The 16,941-nt window shown below is 54.4% G+C and overlaps 1 protein-coding gene across 2 annotated transcripts in view; it reads left to right on the top strand.

Moving 5' to 3' along the window:
• MLXIP (MLX interacting protein) overlaps positions 1-13,719 on the top strand; it is a 72,170-nt gene extending 58,451 nt beyond the window's left edge. Inside the window, exons 10-17 of one of the 2 annotated variants that reach the window (XM_003932159.4) lie at positions 551-672; positions 816-993; positions 3,279-3,400; positions 4,009-4,110; positions 4,240-4,367; positions 4,620-4,743; positions 7,228-7,357; positions 7,972-13,719. In XM_003932159.4, the coding sequence (XP_003932208.3) occupies positions 551-672; positions 816-993; positions 3,279-3,400; positions 4,009-4,110; positions 4,240-4,367; positions 4,620-4,743; positions 7,228-7,357; positions 7,972-8,093 (1,028 nt within the window). In that variant the 3' untranslated portion in view covers positions 8,094-13,719. Of the gene's footprint in view, positions 1-550; positions 673-815; positions 994-3,278; positions 3,401-4,005; positions 4,111-4,239; positions 4,368-4,619; positions 4,744-7,227; positions 7,358-7,971 lie in introns of both variants that reach the window. The other variant, XM_074402121.1, reaches the window with a different exon arrangement.
• Positions 13,720-16,941: the final 3,222 nt, after the last annotated feature.

Raw genomic sequence — 16,941 nt, 5'->3', positions numbered from 1 at the left:
CTCTATGTTTTGTTTTTTGTTTTTTTCTTTGAAACAGAGTCTCACTCGGTTGCTCAGGCTGGAGTGCAATCTCGGCTCACTGCAATCTTCCCTCCTGGGTTGAAGCGATTCTCCTGCCTCAGCCTCCTGAGTAGCTGGGATTACAGGCATGCACCACCATACCTGGCTGATTTTTGTATTTTTAGTAAAAATGGGGTTTCACCATGTTGGCCAGGCTCGAACTCCTGACCTCAGGCGATCTGCCCACCTTGGCCTCCTAAAGTGCTGTGATTACAGGTGTGAGCCACTGCACCCACCCTCTACTCTACCTTTTTTTAAAGTTAGTCACAACCTACAATGTTAAAACATGTGGCCCTGGCCATCTCTTTCCTGGGTCTATAACATGTCTCCTTCAAGAAATTACACAAAGTTTTAGGTGCCTTGATGGCTTTGTCTTCCTATCCCCTGTGATTGGGAACAAGCTGTCTCACTGGCAGAGAGGCAGCCTCTGCAGGGCGGGCCAGGCGCTGTGTCCCAGGGCTACAGCTGAGCCTCCTCCTTGTCCTGGCAGCTCCCTTTTCAGGCCAACCACAAGCAGTGATCATGACATCAGGGCCTCTGAAGAGAGAAGGGATGTTGGCCTCCACGGTGTCCCAGTCCAACGTGGTCATCGCACCTGCCGCCATCGCCAGGGTGAGGAGGGCCCTGGACAGACCCCCGGTGTCCTTATCACCCTGGAGCAGCTTGCTCTTGGGCGGCCCTCACCTGAGATGACAGGTGTCCTGCCCTGCTGTGCATCAGCGGTCGAGGGTGACCTCTCTCCCATGTCACTGCAGGCTCCTGGGGTCCCGGAGTTCCACAGCAGCATCCTGGTGACAGATCTCGGCCACAGCACGAGCAACCCACCCGCCCCCGTCTCCCGGCTCTTCCCAAGCACAGCGCCAGACACCCTGGGGAAGGCCGAGCAGGTCCCACTGCATGGGGGCAGCCCCCAGGTCACTGTCGCAGGGCCCAGTGAGTATCCACTCAGGGACGGTTGGGCATCGCAAGGGAAGTAACTGGGCCTGCCGTGGATCAGGAGGCTGCTTGCCAGGCTCTCCAGGACAGAGCCTGGGCTTAGGACACACAGTGAGGTCTTGGGAGCCTACTGATAACACAGGCTGGGAACACGCTCTGTGGATGGCACGATGACCTGTGGTGGCACTGGCAAGGCGAAAAGTAGTGGGCACGTGGCAGTGTAGGTGGCCGGTGTGCTTTGGAGTCCCTGCTGGCCACCCTCAAAGGCCTGGCTCTGAGCTGCCGTTCTCACCCAGAGAAGGGATTGAGGGACCCTGGTGTTCCAGTTTCTGGGAATGTCAGCCTGGGGTTGCTGTGGTCACAGAAGCTGCCCGGCCTTATTTGGGCACCAATGTGGCCTTCCCCAGCAGGTCTTAGCCTACAGGGCTGTGGCCCATGTCCACTCTTGGTTCTCCCAGGGATGAGACAGTCAGGGCAGGACTGATTTTGCCCAGGGACATCTGAGAAGCCAACAGGCCATGTCAGGGATGAACGGCTTGCCCAAGGCTGTGCTGCTGGTAGGGGATGCAGGCAGATGGGGGCCCCTTCCCTCAAATGCCTGCCATGCCAGGAAGGGAAATAGAAATGGCCCCTTTTCTTTTTTTTTTTTGAGACGGAGTTTCACTCTTGTTATCCAGGCTGGAGTGCAATGGCGCGATCTCGGCTCACCGCAACCTCCATCTCCTGGGTTCAAGCAATTCTCCTGCCTCAGCCTCCCGAGTAGCTGGGACTACAGGCGTGCACCACCATGCCCAGCTAATTTTTTTTTTTTTTTAAGTAGAGACGGGGTTTCACCATGTTGACCAGGATGGTCTCGATCTCTTGACCTCGTGATGCACCCGCCTCGGCCTCCCAAAGTGCTGGGATTACAGGCTTGAGCCACCGCGCCCGGCCTGGCCCCTTTTCTTAAAAGCACGGTGTGGGTCGGGGGCAGTGGCTCACATCTGTACGCCCAACACTTTCAGAGGCTGAGATGGGTGGATCACTTGAGGTCAGGAGTTTGAGACCAGCCTGGCCAACATGGTGAAACCTCATCCCTGCCAAATAAAAAAAAATTACCCGGGTGTGGTGGCATGTGCCTATAGTCCCAGCTACTCAGGAGACAGAGGTGGGAGAATCAGTTGAACCTGGGAGGTGGAGGTTGAAGTGAGCCAAGATCAAGCCCCTGCACTCCAGCCTGGGTGACAGAGTAAGAATCTCTCTCAAAAAAAAGAAAAGCATGGTATAGCTGCTCCTGGAACTCTGTGAGCCAACAGTTGTCTCCCTCCTCCCTCAGGAAGACACAAATGAGGAGGGAAAGTTATGAGTCAAGCCCCTGAAATAATTGAGGGAGAGGTTAGGGCCAACATCACCTCATCTCTGGAGTCACAGGACACAGAACTTAAACAGCCTACTGCACAGCCTCACGGGGAGCTGGAGGATGGTCATCCAGCACAAAGGAAAGGAAGCGGAGGCATGTGTACAGTAAAGCAGGATGGGCCGAGAAGGCTGAGTCCACCCGGGCGGGCACAGTGGCTCACTCTTGTAATCCCAGCACTTTGGGAGGCTCAGGCAGGTGGATCGCTTGAGCCCAGGAGATTGAGACCAGCCTGGACAATATAGTGAGAACTTGTCTCTATAAAAAATGTTTTTGTGGCCTGGTGTGGTAGCTCATGCCTGTAATCCCAGCACTTTGGGAGGCCTAGGCAGGCGGATCACCTGACATCGGAAGTTCAACACCAGACTGACCAACAGGGAGAAACCCCGTCTCTACTAAAAATACAGAATTAGCTGGGCATGGTGGCGCATTCCTGTAATCCCAGCTGCTCAGGAGGCAGAGGCAGGAGAATCGCTTGAACCCAGGGGGCAGAGGTTGTGGTGAGCCGAGATGTCACCATTGCACTCCAGCCTGGGCGAAATGCCATCTCAAAAAAAAAAAGAAAAAGTTTTTAAATTTAAAAATATGATAATAAAGAGCCCACCTGGGAAATACCTCCTAAAGTGCCACCAGTGACTGGACTATGTCACACAGGGTTGCTCCATTGTGTTCTGTGTGGGTTAAGGGTGTTTTTGTTGTTATTAATTTAAAATTTTCAGGGAATGGGTAAGAAAAATCCAAGGAAGCATGTGTGCGCAGTTTAAAGAACTAAGTGCCATATGCGGGTAGCAGCAAGCACCTCGTAGCCCTGCAGAGACCCCAGGCTGCCTCCTGGTGGCTTTGGGGGGCCAGAGCTCCATCCCTCAGAGGAGACTGTTCTCACCAGGTCGGGACTGCCCAAACTCAGGGCAGGCCTCTCCGTGTGCGTCAGAGCAGAGCCCCAGCCCTCAGTCTCCCCAGAACAACTGCTCAGGGAAATCCGACCCCAAAAATGTGGCTGCATTAAAGGTACCGAATGTCTCTCTCAGGTCTTGGTTCCCTTGGGAGGATGGGAGGGAAGGGCAGAAGGATGTTAAGGAGCTGTGTCTGTCTGGAACGGAGACCTAGACCCAGCCAGAGCTGCCCCAGGCAGGGGTGGATCAGAAATCGTTTCTCCTTGTCCCTTCCCACGAACCAGCCCTGTGGGGACGGTGGGCCCACCGGAGGCTTCTGGGTAGGCCCAAGCCCGGGAGCCAACAATGAGTCCACCTAGTCTGGCAGGTACCTCTCAGGCTGCCCAGCTCCAGAGGGGCATGGCCACCACCGGGGCTGGGTTAGGGGGAGGAGGCGGGACTGGGTGGGGAAGGAGAGGCTTATCGGCGGGCTGGGCAGGACCCAGTTCAGCCCGTGGTTTCCTGCCCTGGCTGCACCCCATTTTGCAGTGCTGGTTTTCTAGGGTTCCTAGTCCTGTCGCCTCCTGGCTCCTCATTGGAGCCTTCAGCTTCTCGTTGTGCCCTCCTCCCACGTAGCTCTCTAGCCTTGGCCCTTAGGCACCCACCATCAGCATAGCGGGCGAGGAGGGGTGGGCAGCGTGCCTGCAACATGCCTGTCTCAGTGATCAGCGGGTTCTCCAGCAGAACCGGCAGATGAAACACATCTCAGCTGAGCAGAAAAGGCGCTTCAACATTAAGATGGGCTTCAACACACTCAACAGCCTCATCTCCAACAATTCCAAGCTGGTAAGTTGCCAAGAGTATGGGGCCGTGGCAGGGCAGGGGAGCTGGCAGGATGTGCTCCCTGCGTGGTCGTTGCTGGTGGCAGGCCTGCTGGTTGTGGGCGCCGCCTCCAGCCGCCTGCCCCTTCTGCAGACCAGCCATGCCATCACGCTGCAGAAGACCGTGGAGTACATCACTAAGCTGCAGCAGGAAAGGGGCCAGATGCAGGAGGAGGCCCGGCGGCTGCGGGAGGAGATCGAGGAGCTCAATGCCACTATCATGTGAGCTTCTGAGCCTTGGGGCTCCAACCAGGCACCCCATCCCCATGCAGGGCCTGTCTCAGAGGTGGGACCCTGAGGCCTCATCACTGATCGATGCCTCTTTACTCCACTTTTGGTCACCCTCCTTCCACAGACCTCTCTTCTCTGCACCTGGCTGTGGCCCAGCACTAGGCCAGCCCTGCCCATCTTGTGTCCCAGGGTCCTTATGGGCCACTGGCTGCTCCACAGCTCCCCTGGCTCCTGTCATTTCAGCTCCTGCCAGCAGCTGCTCCCTGCCACAGGAGTCCCCGTCACCCGGCGCCAGTTCGATCACATGAGAGACATGTTTGATGAATACGTGAAAAGCCGAACCCTACAGAATTGGAAGTTCTGGATTGTATCTTTCGGTTTTCTTTTTGCTCTTCCTAGCCCTCAGCCAATGCACTGAAGCCACAGACCGTGACACTAGTTACTCTAGAAAGACTCTTTAAATGGCTGTTACCAAGCTCCTCACAACAGGCAGTGCTAATGTTCGTCTCAGAAGAGAGTCTGGCCTGGCCTGCTGTGTGGGCTATGGCTGTTGATGGAGCTTCAGGGTGCTTTGCAGGAAAGGCTAGGAAGGTGGAACAGTGGGCTTTGCTCTCTAGGTCCTTAAGAAATCAGGACAGGCCGGGCACGGTGGCTCACGCCTGTAATCCCAGCACTTTGGGAGGCCGAGGTGGGTGGATCACGAGGTCAAGAGATCGAGACCATCCTGGTCAACATGGTGAAACCCCGTCTCTACTAAAAATACAAAAAATTCGCTGGGCATGGTAGCGCGTGCCTGTAATCCCAGCTACTCAGGAGGCTGAGGCAGGAGAATTGCTTGAACCCAGGAGGCGGAGGTTGCGGTGAGCCGAGATCGCGCCATTGCGCTCCAGCCTGGATAACAAGAGCGAAACTACTCCATCTCAAAAAAAAAAAAAAAAAAAAAGAAATCAGGACAGTGCTAGAGCCAGTTGCAGAAGGTGCAGGGGAAGGAGGCGTGGTCCCACACAGCCCGGCAGCCAGCTTGGTCCTTGAAGCCACCGGGAGGGCGAGTAGCAGAGCCCAATTTGAAGCCTAGTGAAGCACATCCACTTGAGCGCTAGGAGCTGTCTCGGGCCGGGGCTCTCACGGGGAGTGGTTCCGGCCTGGTCACTCCCCACCCTGCCACCGCTCTACCACTGAGTTAACAGTCAGCACATGAGTTGATTTAGCCGTGACACTGGGGCATGGGTCTGACAGTCAGAGGAGACAGTTGTGCAGGAGGAGAGAATCCCAGTTGCCGCTGCCGGGCAGGGCAGGCACAGCAACTGTGTATGCTGGAAGGGGCAGGCTTTTATTTGTTTCTTTTTTCCCCCTGAGAAAGGGTCTCACTCTGTCACCCAGGCTGGAGTGCAGTGATGCAGTCATGGCTCACTGCAGCCTCCACCTTCCCAGACTCAGGTCATCCTTCTGCCTCAGCCTCCTGAGTAGCTGGAACTCCAAGTTCATGCCACCATGCCCAGCTAATTTTTGTATTTTTTGGTTGAGACAGGGTTTCAGCATGTTGCCTAGGCTCTAAGGGGCAGTTTTATTTTCTTTCTCCTTTTTTTTTTTTTTTTTTTTTTGATTCCGGAGTATCACTCTGTCACCCAGGCTGGAGTGTAGTGGCATGATTTCCACTCGCTGCAATCTCCACCTCCCAGGTTGAAGTGATTCTCCTGCCTCAGCCTTCCAAGTAGCTGGGACTACAGGTATCTGCCACCACGCCTGGCTAATTTTTGTGTTTTTAGTGGAGGCGGGGTTTCACCATGTTGGCTAGGCTGGCTTCAAACTCCCGACCTCAGGTGATCCACCCACCTTGGTTTCCCAAAGTGCTGGGATTACAGGTGTGAGCCACCGTGCCTGGCTATAAGAGGCAGTTTTTAAATGAAGAGATGACAGGCATCAGCTCTGGTTCCCCTGTGTTGCTATTTTACCACCCGCCTTGTCCCTGTCATTCATAGAACTGGACGATGTCTGGAAGGAATCAGAGCCTCTTTGATAAAATGGCACACTCCCCACATCAGGCTGAGGTGGGGGAACTGGGCACCTTCCTGATCAAAGTCCCAGAGGAAACAGGCCTTGGGCCTTCACTAAGCTGGTCTAGGACACCCACACGCACCTTTACATTTAACACAGAAGGCAAACACCACCTTCAGGCAGATGGCTGCTGCCTTTTTTTTTTTTTTTTTTTTTTTTTGAGACAGAGTCTGTCTCTGTCGCCCAGGCTAGAGTACAGTGGTGCCATCTCAGCTCGCTGCAACCTCAGCCTCCTGGGTTCAACCGATTCTCCAGCCTCGGCTTCCTGAGTAGCTGGGATTACAAGTGCCCAGCGTCACATCTGGCTAAATTTTGTATTTTTAGTAGAAATGGGGTTTCACCATGTTGGCAAGGCTGGTCTCAAACTCCTGACCTCAAATGATCCACCTGCCTTGGCCTCTCAAAGTACTGGGATTATAGGTGTGAACCATCTTGCTCAGCCAGCTTCTGCCCTTCCCCCTGCTCTGCGCCTCTGATGTTCCTGCCAGTGTATGTAAGAACCATTTTGGTCACGTGTTTGTGCTGGGACCTGTTCCATACTAGAGACCTCTGTGTCCCTGCCTCCTGCCTGCGTGGGGCTCGGCCCTGTTGTCCAGGTACAGTTAAAGCAGAGTATTTTCATGAAGTAGAAGACACTCCTTGCCTAGAGGTCTCTCCCCCTTTTCCCCAGTGATCCATTCTCTGTGTATAGATACTTAGTAGTCCCAGGGAAAATGAGTAGGCCAGCCCAACCACCTTTGGGTCCGCAATCCCCAGCCCTCCTCCGTGCCTGCCTTTTCTTTAACCACAGCTGCAGTTCAGCATCATCATCAAGCCGCTGTTCGAGTCGTTCAAGGGCATGGTGTCCACCAGCAGCCTGGAGGAGCTGCACCGCACGGCGCTGTCCTGGCTGGACCAGCACTGCTCCCTGCCCATCCTCAGGCCAAGTGAGTGGGGCAGTGCCAGGGCGGGGGGCTTCATGCTAGTCCTGGAAGGAGGATAGCCCTGGGATGAGGACAGTGTTGGGGGAAATCCAGACTCCAGTTTGGGCAGCCAGGTGGGTCAGGGTACAATGCCGTCCAGGAGGCCCTCAAGAGCCCCCAGTGGGGGCAGGAGTGGGCACTAGGCTCCTGTCCTCACGTTCTGCCAGCCTGCTCAGATCCCAGCTTGCATGGATCAAGTGCCCACTATTTGTCAGGCCCTGTATCAGGTGCCTTCAGGTGTGTTTTCTTGTTTAATTCTGATAATAACAAGCAAAGATGATCCCATATGTTAAGGTTATAGATGCTTAACATCAGAACAGCTGGCAGCCCTGTGCAGCAGAAGCAGCGTAGGATGCTCCGCCCATGGCAGCTCCTGCTTGGATTTGGGGAGGCTTCTGGAGGCAGAGGGGTGAGTGCTCAGGTCTTGGAGAAGGCCCCCGGCACTCCTCCTTGCAGTCCAGTGCGGCTGCCGCTCGCCAGTGCCTGAGCATTTTCACGTGGCTTGTAGGTCCCAAGCTAGGCGTGTGGTGTGTGATGGGTCTGTGTCCCGCCTGTGTCTGACCCTCTCTGTCTTTCAGTGGTGTTGAACACGCTGCGGCAGCTGAGCACCTCCACCTCCATCCTCACAGACCCGGCGCAGCTGCCGGAGCAGGCGTCTGAGGCCATCACCAGGATTGGCAAGAGACTGGGGGAGTCTTAGCTGCTTAGCTGGCATGTGGCCGCATGAGATGCCAGGAGACCCTTCCCTGCCCATTGAGAGGAGGCTGCGCCGCCCCCCCAGCCCTTCCTGACACTCAGCCTCGGTGCCTCCCTCCAACTCTGCTGGCCCACCGCACCGTCGGGAGGCCTTGCTCAGGTCTGAAGCAGGTTTGGGGCCTGCTGACAGCAATAGCCCACCTTTGGGAACCCCTTGCTGTGAACTCTCTCACTCAGTGACCTCAGTCACCAACCTCCACTGCCCTTGGGGCAGACAAAAGGGAAGTGCTGGCCGTGCTAGTCTGCCCTCCTGGTGGCCTGCCAGGCCGAGCGCCGGTGAGTGGAACCCTTGAGTTGAGGGTGACAGGGCCTGCTCCTGCCCTGAGACCCAGCCTTGTCCCTCTTGCCATGCCTGTCCACATGCATGCCTCTGATGTCCTGCTCCACTCTCTGGCCTGCCCATGGGGCTGTTAGAAGGTGTCTTTCTTTCTCCCCTCAACTCTGACAGCACCCAGCCCTTGTGGATGGACTTGGGCTTCTTTTCAGGCTTATGCATGGCAGGCTGCGAGGGGGAAGTGCCTTCTTCAGAGACCGCTGAGGACACATGTTTGCAAAAACAATGGATGTGACACACAGGACCAGAATGGAAGTGTACGATGCCCAGTGGCTGCTCTGGCTGGGAGGCCCTGCTGGGCATGTTTCATCTGTCCTCTTATAGTTCCACGGGGCCTTCTTGGATGTCACCTCACCACCATGGCCCTTCTGCCATTCTTCTCCACACACCTCCAGCGGCAGCTGTGGACAGGTCAGGTGTGTCCGTAGGAGCTTAGAACCCTGAAGTTCTAGCATGCAGAAGATCAGACTACACGTCCTGCTGTCAGCCTTGTCATCTTGTCTGACGTTCAGCTAGGAGCCCCAAACCAGGACAGTTCTTGGACCAAAGATGCCCCCACAATCAAAAGTCTGTCGCGTCATGTGTTTGGAGAAGGAAACAATGTTGGCAGGCAGCAGTCTGCGGTCATCAGTCCTCAGCTGTCTCTAGGCATCTCTCAGATCAGACAGCAAAGAATCTACCCAGATCTGGGCTGGGTGGAGGCATGGCTGGGCTGAGGGCCATTCTGAGCCCACAGCCAGAGGCTGGCTCAGCCTCAGTCCTTGCCTTTCTCTGGTTACCTCTGCAGAGAGCTGCAGGGGCAGGCACTCTCTCCAGCACTCAGGAAGCCCAGCCAAGAGTACCTCCACGTGGAAAGAACGTGCTTTAAAGCCCTGCTGAGGAGTTCGGAGCTGCCAGCAGGCTTTCCAGGCGACCTCTGCCCTCTCTGCCTGCAGGGCCTGGGGAGGGCTTTGAGGGAGCCTGGGAGCCATGTGAAGAGGGGCACCCCTGGGATGCCCCCAAAGTTTAGATCCAGTTGGAGGCTCTCCCTGGCTCCTGCAGGCCTGCAGGGGTTCCCCTACTGTAGGCCATGGGCCAGCTGCCTGCCCCTTTGTGCTTCAGCCCCACACAAGAGCAGCTTGGTGACACCACTCAGCTACCCAGAGCGCGTGTTTAAAGGCTTTCCAGATCACCTTCCCGTGGGGTGAACGTAAGATGAGGCCAGGCTGGTCCTTGGAAATTCCCCTGGGAAATGCTAATAGACTCCATCCTTTACGTGGGGATAAGCATGAAGGCATCATCCCAAAGGTAGAGACCACCGTGGTAGGAATTCCACCAAGGCCAGAAGGGAAAAAGGAAGCACCAGCGTGGCCAGCTGTGCAGGCGCTGGGGAGGGTTGCGAGTGCAGCCCCTCTCCACTTCCGTGCCTTTGTAAAACGTGTAGATCACCGCAGTGGTTGGCTGAGCCAAGAACTCCTAAATCAATGGCTTTCTCCCCACCCCTTGCCGGGGAGTCATTTTTTAAAACTCCGTGGGATATAAAATTGGCCTCCTGCCGCTTCGGCCTACCTCTCCCTCTGCTGACTTAATGTTGTGATTCTGTTTCTTCAGATATTTAAGGCTGTTAGGTTGTATGAGCCTTGAAGGATGTGTGTGTGTGTGTGTGTGTGTGTGTGTGTGTGTGTCTGTGTGTCTGTGTGTCTGTGTGTCTGTCCGTTCGTCCTAGCGACTGCCTAGTAGATGCATATCTTTGGAGACATTTCTGTAACTCATTCTCTTGGTGCTCACGATTGCCATGGCCATAGGGCCACAGTGCCATATCTCTGCTGCAAACATGATCGTTTCTTTCTCTAGAGGTTTTCTTGTTTTGGAATCTTGCCTGATGAATCCAGCCAGACCAAGGGCCCTAGATTTGATCTCTGTCCTGGGCTCCTGGGCCAGGCGCAGGGACGTCTGAGGCCACTCTGCTGGCCGCCTCCAGTGGATGCTGACCACAGGGTGGGCTTTGTTTACACTCACTTCACCCTGATTCTTGTCCCCACTTCCATAAAAGAAACTTGCCGTTGCTTTAGAGAGAAAGAAAATCAACCTGGGCCATGCGCGGTGGCTCCTGCCTGTGATCCCAGCACTTTGGGAGACTGAGGCTGGAGGATCACTTGAGCTCAGGAGTTGGAGACTAGCCCTGGCAACATAATGAGACCCTGTACTCTATAAACACACACACACACACACACACACACACACACACACACACACTTAGCTGGATGTGGCAGTGAGCACCTGTGGTCCCAGCTACTTGGGGGGCTGAGGCTGGAGGATTGCTTGGGCCTAGAAGTTGCGGTGAGCTATGAACATGCCACACTGCATTCTAGCCTGGGCGAAAGAGTGAAACCCTGCCTTTAAAAATAGATGCCAGGTGGGTGGCTGACACGTGTAATTCCGGTACTTTGGGAGGCTGAGGCAGGTGGATCACCTGAAGTCAGTTCACAACCAGCCTGACCAACATGGTGAAACTTTGTCTCTATTAAAAATACAAAAAAATTAGTTGGGCTTGGTGGTGCACCCCTATAATCCCAGGTACTCAGGAGACAAGAGAATCACTTGAACCCGGGAGGCAGATGTTGCAGTAAGCCGAGATTGTACCACTGCACTCCAGCCTGGGCAATAGAGCGAAACCCTGTCTCAAAAAAAAAGAAAATACAAAGTCCGAAAAGAAAAGCCAGAAGAACTGATGGCATACAAATCCCTGTGCTAGTTTCTGGGAAATCCCTGTACACTGCACCTACTGCTTTCTGTGGTGGGTGGGAGACCCCAGGGCAGGGCAGGTGCCACTGAGGGCCTTTCTGGGAGCCAGCCAGCAGGCCATGCAGCAGCTGACACCCCAAGCGGGCTGGCCTCCTTCAGCAGGAAGCAGTGGCAGCTCTGGCTGTTGGTGCTGATGACAGCACTGGGTTGAGGGGAAGGGGCTAGAAAGCTGCAGACCCTCCCGGTGCTGCGCAGGGCCCTGGAGTTGTCAGCCAGGAGAGCAGGGTCAGCGGTCAGCCAGCCCTCCCATTTCCCGCCCATGGACCCTGACCACACTCCCTTTTCTAGAAGTCAGTCCTAAGGTTTGTCTGCTCTGGCTAGGAGGATGTAAATTTGGATTCTTAGAGGGGACAGCACCCAAAATCCCAGGGTGGTGCCAGACCCCCCGTCCCTGCCCAGATAAAGTGGCACAGTGGCATGCAGCACTACTGTCTGTTGCTGGGGGTGGGGACGTCTCAAACACCCACCCCATCTCCATGCACAATTGTGACTGGCCCCGGTGGCAGCTGGGGTGCAGGTAACTCAGAGATGGGAGCTGCAGCTGGGAGCTGGTGAGGTCTTGCTGTCATCTGGACAAGACCTTGTGCTCTCAGAACTTGTGGAGTGGAGCTGGGCCTGCCCCGGGCCAGTGGACCCCTGTATGTCAGGGGATTTGGGTGCTGTGGGCCTGGTCCTGCACTGGCAGATAGACCTTGCTTTGGCACAGCTCTTTTTTACCCTGGCTCTGACGGCAGGCTTGAAGCACCCTCTCACCCCTATTCACCCTCAGCTGTCCCTTTCCCTTGTCTGGCCCCTGCCTGGTCCATTTGAGGCCTCCTAGCAGGCAGCCTGGGTGTGATTTGAGCCTCTCTGTTTTCCCTCTGGTGGGAAAGTGGCCTTTTACCTCTATACCTGCTCCCCAGTGTTTCCTTGGGGAGGAGGGAGAGAGCTGAGCAGCAGTGATCCAGGCAGGCAGCACGTGCAGTGGTGGCCAGCCAGGATGCCAGAGCTGCCCGGGGATGTGGCGTGTGTCTCCGGGCCCTTGTCATCTCTGCTTATAGAGGATTTTACCACGTCTGCACACCTGTCGGGGGAGAGGGGACAGCAAGGAGGGAGACTGAAGAGCTTTGAGGCTCAGCAGCATGTTTGTGGCATTCGGTGGGCGCTGTGGCCTTGGGCGGCTGGACAGGTTTTTGTGATGTGAGGGACACACATGGGGCAGGTGTGAAGCTTGGCAGAGGCTCCAGGAATACTGAGGAAGCTTTTTAGGACCCCCAGCTCCATGCCTTTACCAGGGCCGGCCCCCTCTCCGCCCCCCACCACCACATGGGACTCTGCTTGTCAGGGCTTACAAAAATCAACCTTTAAGAAAAGGGAACTCAGGCCGGGCGCGGTGGCTCAAGCCTGTAATCCCAGCACTTTGGGAGGCCAAGGCGGGTGGATCACGAGGTCAAGAGATCGAGACCATCCTGGTCAACATGGTGAAACCCCGTCTCTACTAAATATACAAAAAATTAGCCGGGCATGGTGGCGCGTGCCTGTAATCCCAGCTACTCAGGAGGCTGAGGCAGGAGAATTGCCTGAACCCAGGAGGCGGAGGTTGCGGTGAGCCGAGATCGCGCCATTGCACTCCAGCCTGGGCAACAAGAGTGAAACTCCGTCTCAAAAAAAAAAAAGAAAAGAAAAAAAAAAAGAAGAAGAAGAGGGAACTCTTAACATTGAATGTTGACTGTCTGAGTGTGCATGTGTGTGTGCACAGGCGTGCCCTTGCACAAGCTTGCGTGTGTGTGTTTACTTCATGGAATTTTGTGTGAAATTCTCTTCAAGCGTATAGCAGAATTCACCTCCATTTCCTAGTCACACTGTTGGTTCTGTGCTCTGAACCTGGGTGTAGCTCATTTGAAGGACTCTCTTCTGCATTTCCTAACAGGTATTTGTTGGTCTCAAGAGCTGAGATTGTGGTGGGTTGGGAGAAACCGAAGTTCTGTACATTTCTATAGAGTTTACATCCTGCAGTTAAAAAGGCAGGAAGGGCTCAGCCAGGGCCCCACAGCTCCAGGCCGTCCCCCACAGGCCTCCCAGAGTGCCCCTGCTTCTCTAGCTGAATCTTTTCCCACAGCCTGGGAAAGGAGAGTGGGTTCACTTGCTGTTCTGTTCACAGCAGAAGCACCATGTTCTGGTCTTTTTTCAGGTTCAGTTTATTGTGTAAATGGCGTTTTTTTTCTGGTGTGAGCTTTGGTGATCATGGCTGGGCTCCTTTGAGGTGATGGTTACACCTCATGGTCTGAAGAAGAAACCCAGAAAAGAGTCTGGTTTGGCCAGAGGCCCCCCGGCCCACGCCATCCTGAGCACGCCCCTCTGATGCTCTGCTGTCGAGAAGCACGTTTCCACCAGCTGTATTTAACACTACAATGCATTTTTAAAACTATATTTGCATCCAAGACAATAAAGAAACCTTATTTTTTGAAAAGCCTGTGATGTGTGGCCTTAAATGCTATGCTGTTGAGCTATGGAAGAGATGGGAAAATGAAGAGATCTGAGCACAGCGATGCCCTTGGCCAGCTCGCTTCTAACCTCAGGAGGGTAATCAGCCCGGAATGGAGGCAACCGGGTGAGGAAGAGGTCCAGGGTGGGAGGGCAGTTCTGGAGGTGTGTCCAGAAAGTCGACGGTCCTTAAGACAGGCCTTCCCACAAAGGCTGATAAGAAAGGCCCAGTGGGGTGGATTCTGCCTGTGGCCTCAGCAGGGGCTGGTGAGTCAGGCCACTGCTCCAGGCCATACCCAGGTGGACAGAGCTCACTGGTGCCCCTATAAACTTCTCCTCATCCAGGACTTGGGCAGACAGCACCAGCCCTGCACGATCGGCAGTTTCACGTGAAATCACGTGTGTCTGAATGTTCAGGAGACTGTGGAGCTCTGTGCTTAGATAGTACAGTCATCAGCAGCGAGCACTAGCCCAGCTCTGCAAAGGCTTCAGAAATAGTGGTGGCCTCTGGGCACCGTGGTCCCCGTGCTTGTTATTGACCCCACACCAGAGGTGGGAAAGACTAGAAAGCTGACCAGTAGAAATGCCCCTTTGTTCAGGTACCAAGAAGGTTTGGCTCATCTCTGTTTAATGTAGAAGCTTTTCTCTGCCATTTTCCTGGGCCCCACACCCACCCACTGGCTCCTTGTGCTTTGCCAGGGTGACCCAGTGAGAAGAGCCAGCCTGCACAGAGCCGCGGGGTTGCTTCACGGGATGACTGCCAGGATCTGGATCTCGATGTAGAATGCAGTGGGTTGATACACAAGCTCTTGTTGGATCAAACCCCCATGCCTCCCCTGAGGAGAAGTCCATGACTCAAAGCAAGCCTGGGCCCTGAGAACCGGGGGTCCTAGAGGGAAAGGTGAGTGCCTCACAGGTTCCTTTGGGCTGGAAGGAACTTGGTTTCCGCTGAGCTCAGCAACAGGGGTCTGTGTTCATGTTTTGAATGCAGCTCCATATTTACCTGGGATTTCTAAAAGATGGTAGAGGCATGAGTGGAGGAGAAAGCAGAGGTTGGGTGGGTGGGGGAGGGAGGAACAGGGACACGAGCAGGACGGAGTGCCGTTCCTCTGTGCGCTGGGCGGTGCTCAAGCTCACACTTTGGGCTGCTGCAGGGGTGTATATGGCCCTGAACGGTTCTCAAGGTGGTGGCGTGGCTTATTCCATTTACAGACAAACCAGAGTCATGTCCAAGGTAGTAAGGCCACATGGGTAAAGCCTGTTAACAGGGCTTTTCCATCGTGTAAGTGGCCTCTTCATCCACCGTTTGCCAAGCCCAAATCCAGAGAATTATCCCCAGTGCCCTTCCTCTCCTTCCCAATACCAAGTCCTGCCGAGTTTCCCTTCTCTGTGTCTTCTAAATACGTCACCCGCTTTTCTCCATCCCCGCTACCGTCACCTCCATCCAAGTCATGTCACTGCCCAAGCGGCTCAGCCGGTGGCCTCACCCGTCCTCCACGTCCATAGCATGAGCTTTCAAAAGCCCAAGTCTAGCCAGGTTGCTCTTCAATTTTTCCAGCGCTTTCCGGATAAAGGCCCAGGCCCTCATGGAGGCCCCTCCCCTGCTTTCTTGGCTGTTTTTTCATTTTCTGAACACACCAGGTTTGGTTTGGTTTTGCCCTTGACAGTTTTCCCAGGGCCTGTCTCCTCTGCCCAAGCCCTTCCCCATCTTCACTCTTTCCCTTCAGGGTCTTCCTTAAACATCAGATCCCCAGAAACCAGCCTTCATATTCCCTCCCCACACACAGGCATGCGCACACACAGAGTCTGGCCTCAGAGCGGCTCTCAGGACACCGATTGTGTTGTGATTACGCAGTTTCTCTTCCCCATCGGATTCCAAGCCCACCGGGACGAGGGCCTGGTGCTGCACCTCACACAGACCTGGCAGGAGCAGACATCCAGACAGCCTGTGGATGAAGCCTTGCCACGCCACCCCACTCCAGCTGCCTCTGCCCACCGCCCTGGGCACCGGCGGGGCAGAAGAGGAAGGGGGATCAGAGGGCGTTGACTCTGAAGACTGCATAGGTAATTTCAAAACTTCAACTTGAGTAATTGTAGATATAAGATTCATCTCTAGATGGCATGAAAAGCATTTCATCTTGATATGCACTTGGCTTCTGCAGAACATGGTTTCCCTTAGTTTTAGTCAAGATCTGAAATTAGATTTGTATAGGGTGGTATGATTGAACTTATCCTGAAGTTTGATGAATACACTTTTTACCTTTTGAGTTCAGAAAATCTCCAGTACACACAGAAGTGGAGAACGGTATAATGAACCCTCGTCTCATCAAGAATGCCCATCATCCACTTTAACAACTGGCAACTCAGAGCCAATTTTGTTTTCTTCTAAGACCTCATGCCCACCTCCATTATTTTGAAGCACATTGCAGACACCATATGGATTTCTTCTGTTAAGTATGCCTTTCTTTGCTTGGTTGCTTGCTTTTTTATTTTTTTTTGAGACAGACTCTCACTCTGTTGCCCAGGCTGGAGGGCGATGGTGTAATCTCAGCTCACTGTAACCTCTGCCTCCTGGATTCAAGTGATTCTCATACCTCCTCCTCCCAAGTACGTGGGACTACAGGTGCCTGACACCAGGCAGGGCTAATTTTTATATTTTTAGGAGAGACAGAGTTTCACCATGTGAGTCAGGCTGGTCTCAAACTCCTGGCCTCAAGTGATCCACATGCCTTGGCCTCCCAAAGTGCTGGGATTACCGACATGAGCCACCACACACAGCTGTAAGTATGCTTTTTAATACCAGTTCCAGAATTGCATATATACCTGCAATATTGGTCATTTAGAAGTTCCCAATCGCCGGGCGCGGTGGCTCACGCCTGTAATCCCAACACTTTGGGAGGCTGAGGCGGGTAGATCACGAGGTCAAGAGATCGAGACCATCCTGGTCAACATGGTGAAACCCTGTCTCTACTAAAAAAATACAAAAAATTAGCTGGGCATGGTGACGCGTGCCTGTAATCCCAGCTACTTAAGAGGCTGAGGCAGGAGAATTGCCTGAACCAGGAGGCAGAGGTTGCGGTGAGCCGAGATCGTGCCATTGCACTCCAGCCTGGGTAACAAGAGTGAAACTCTGTCTCAAAAAAAAAAAAAAAAAAAAAGTTCCCAAAGGGGCAGCTGGGCATGGTGGCTCATGCTTGTAATCCCAGCACTT

Source organism: Saimiri boliviensis, chromosome 7, assembly GCF_048565385.1.
Source record: "Saimiri boliviensis isolate mSaiBol1 chromosome 7, mSaiBol1.pri, whole genome shotgun sequence".
NCBI classification, from domain to species: Eukaryota; Metazoa; Chordata; class Mammalia; order Primates; family Cebidae; genus Saimiri; species Saimiri boliviensis.
The sequence above is the reverse complement of the archived record's forward strand: the minus strand, read 5'-3'. Positions and strand labels throughout refer to the sequence as shown.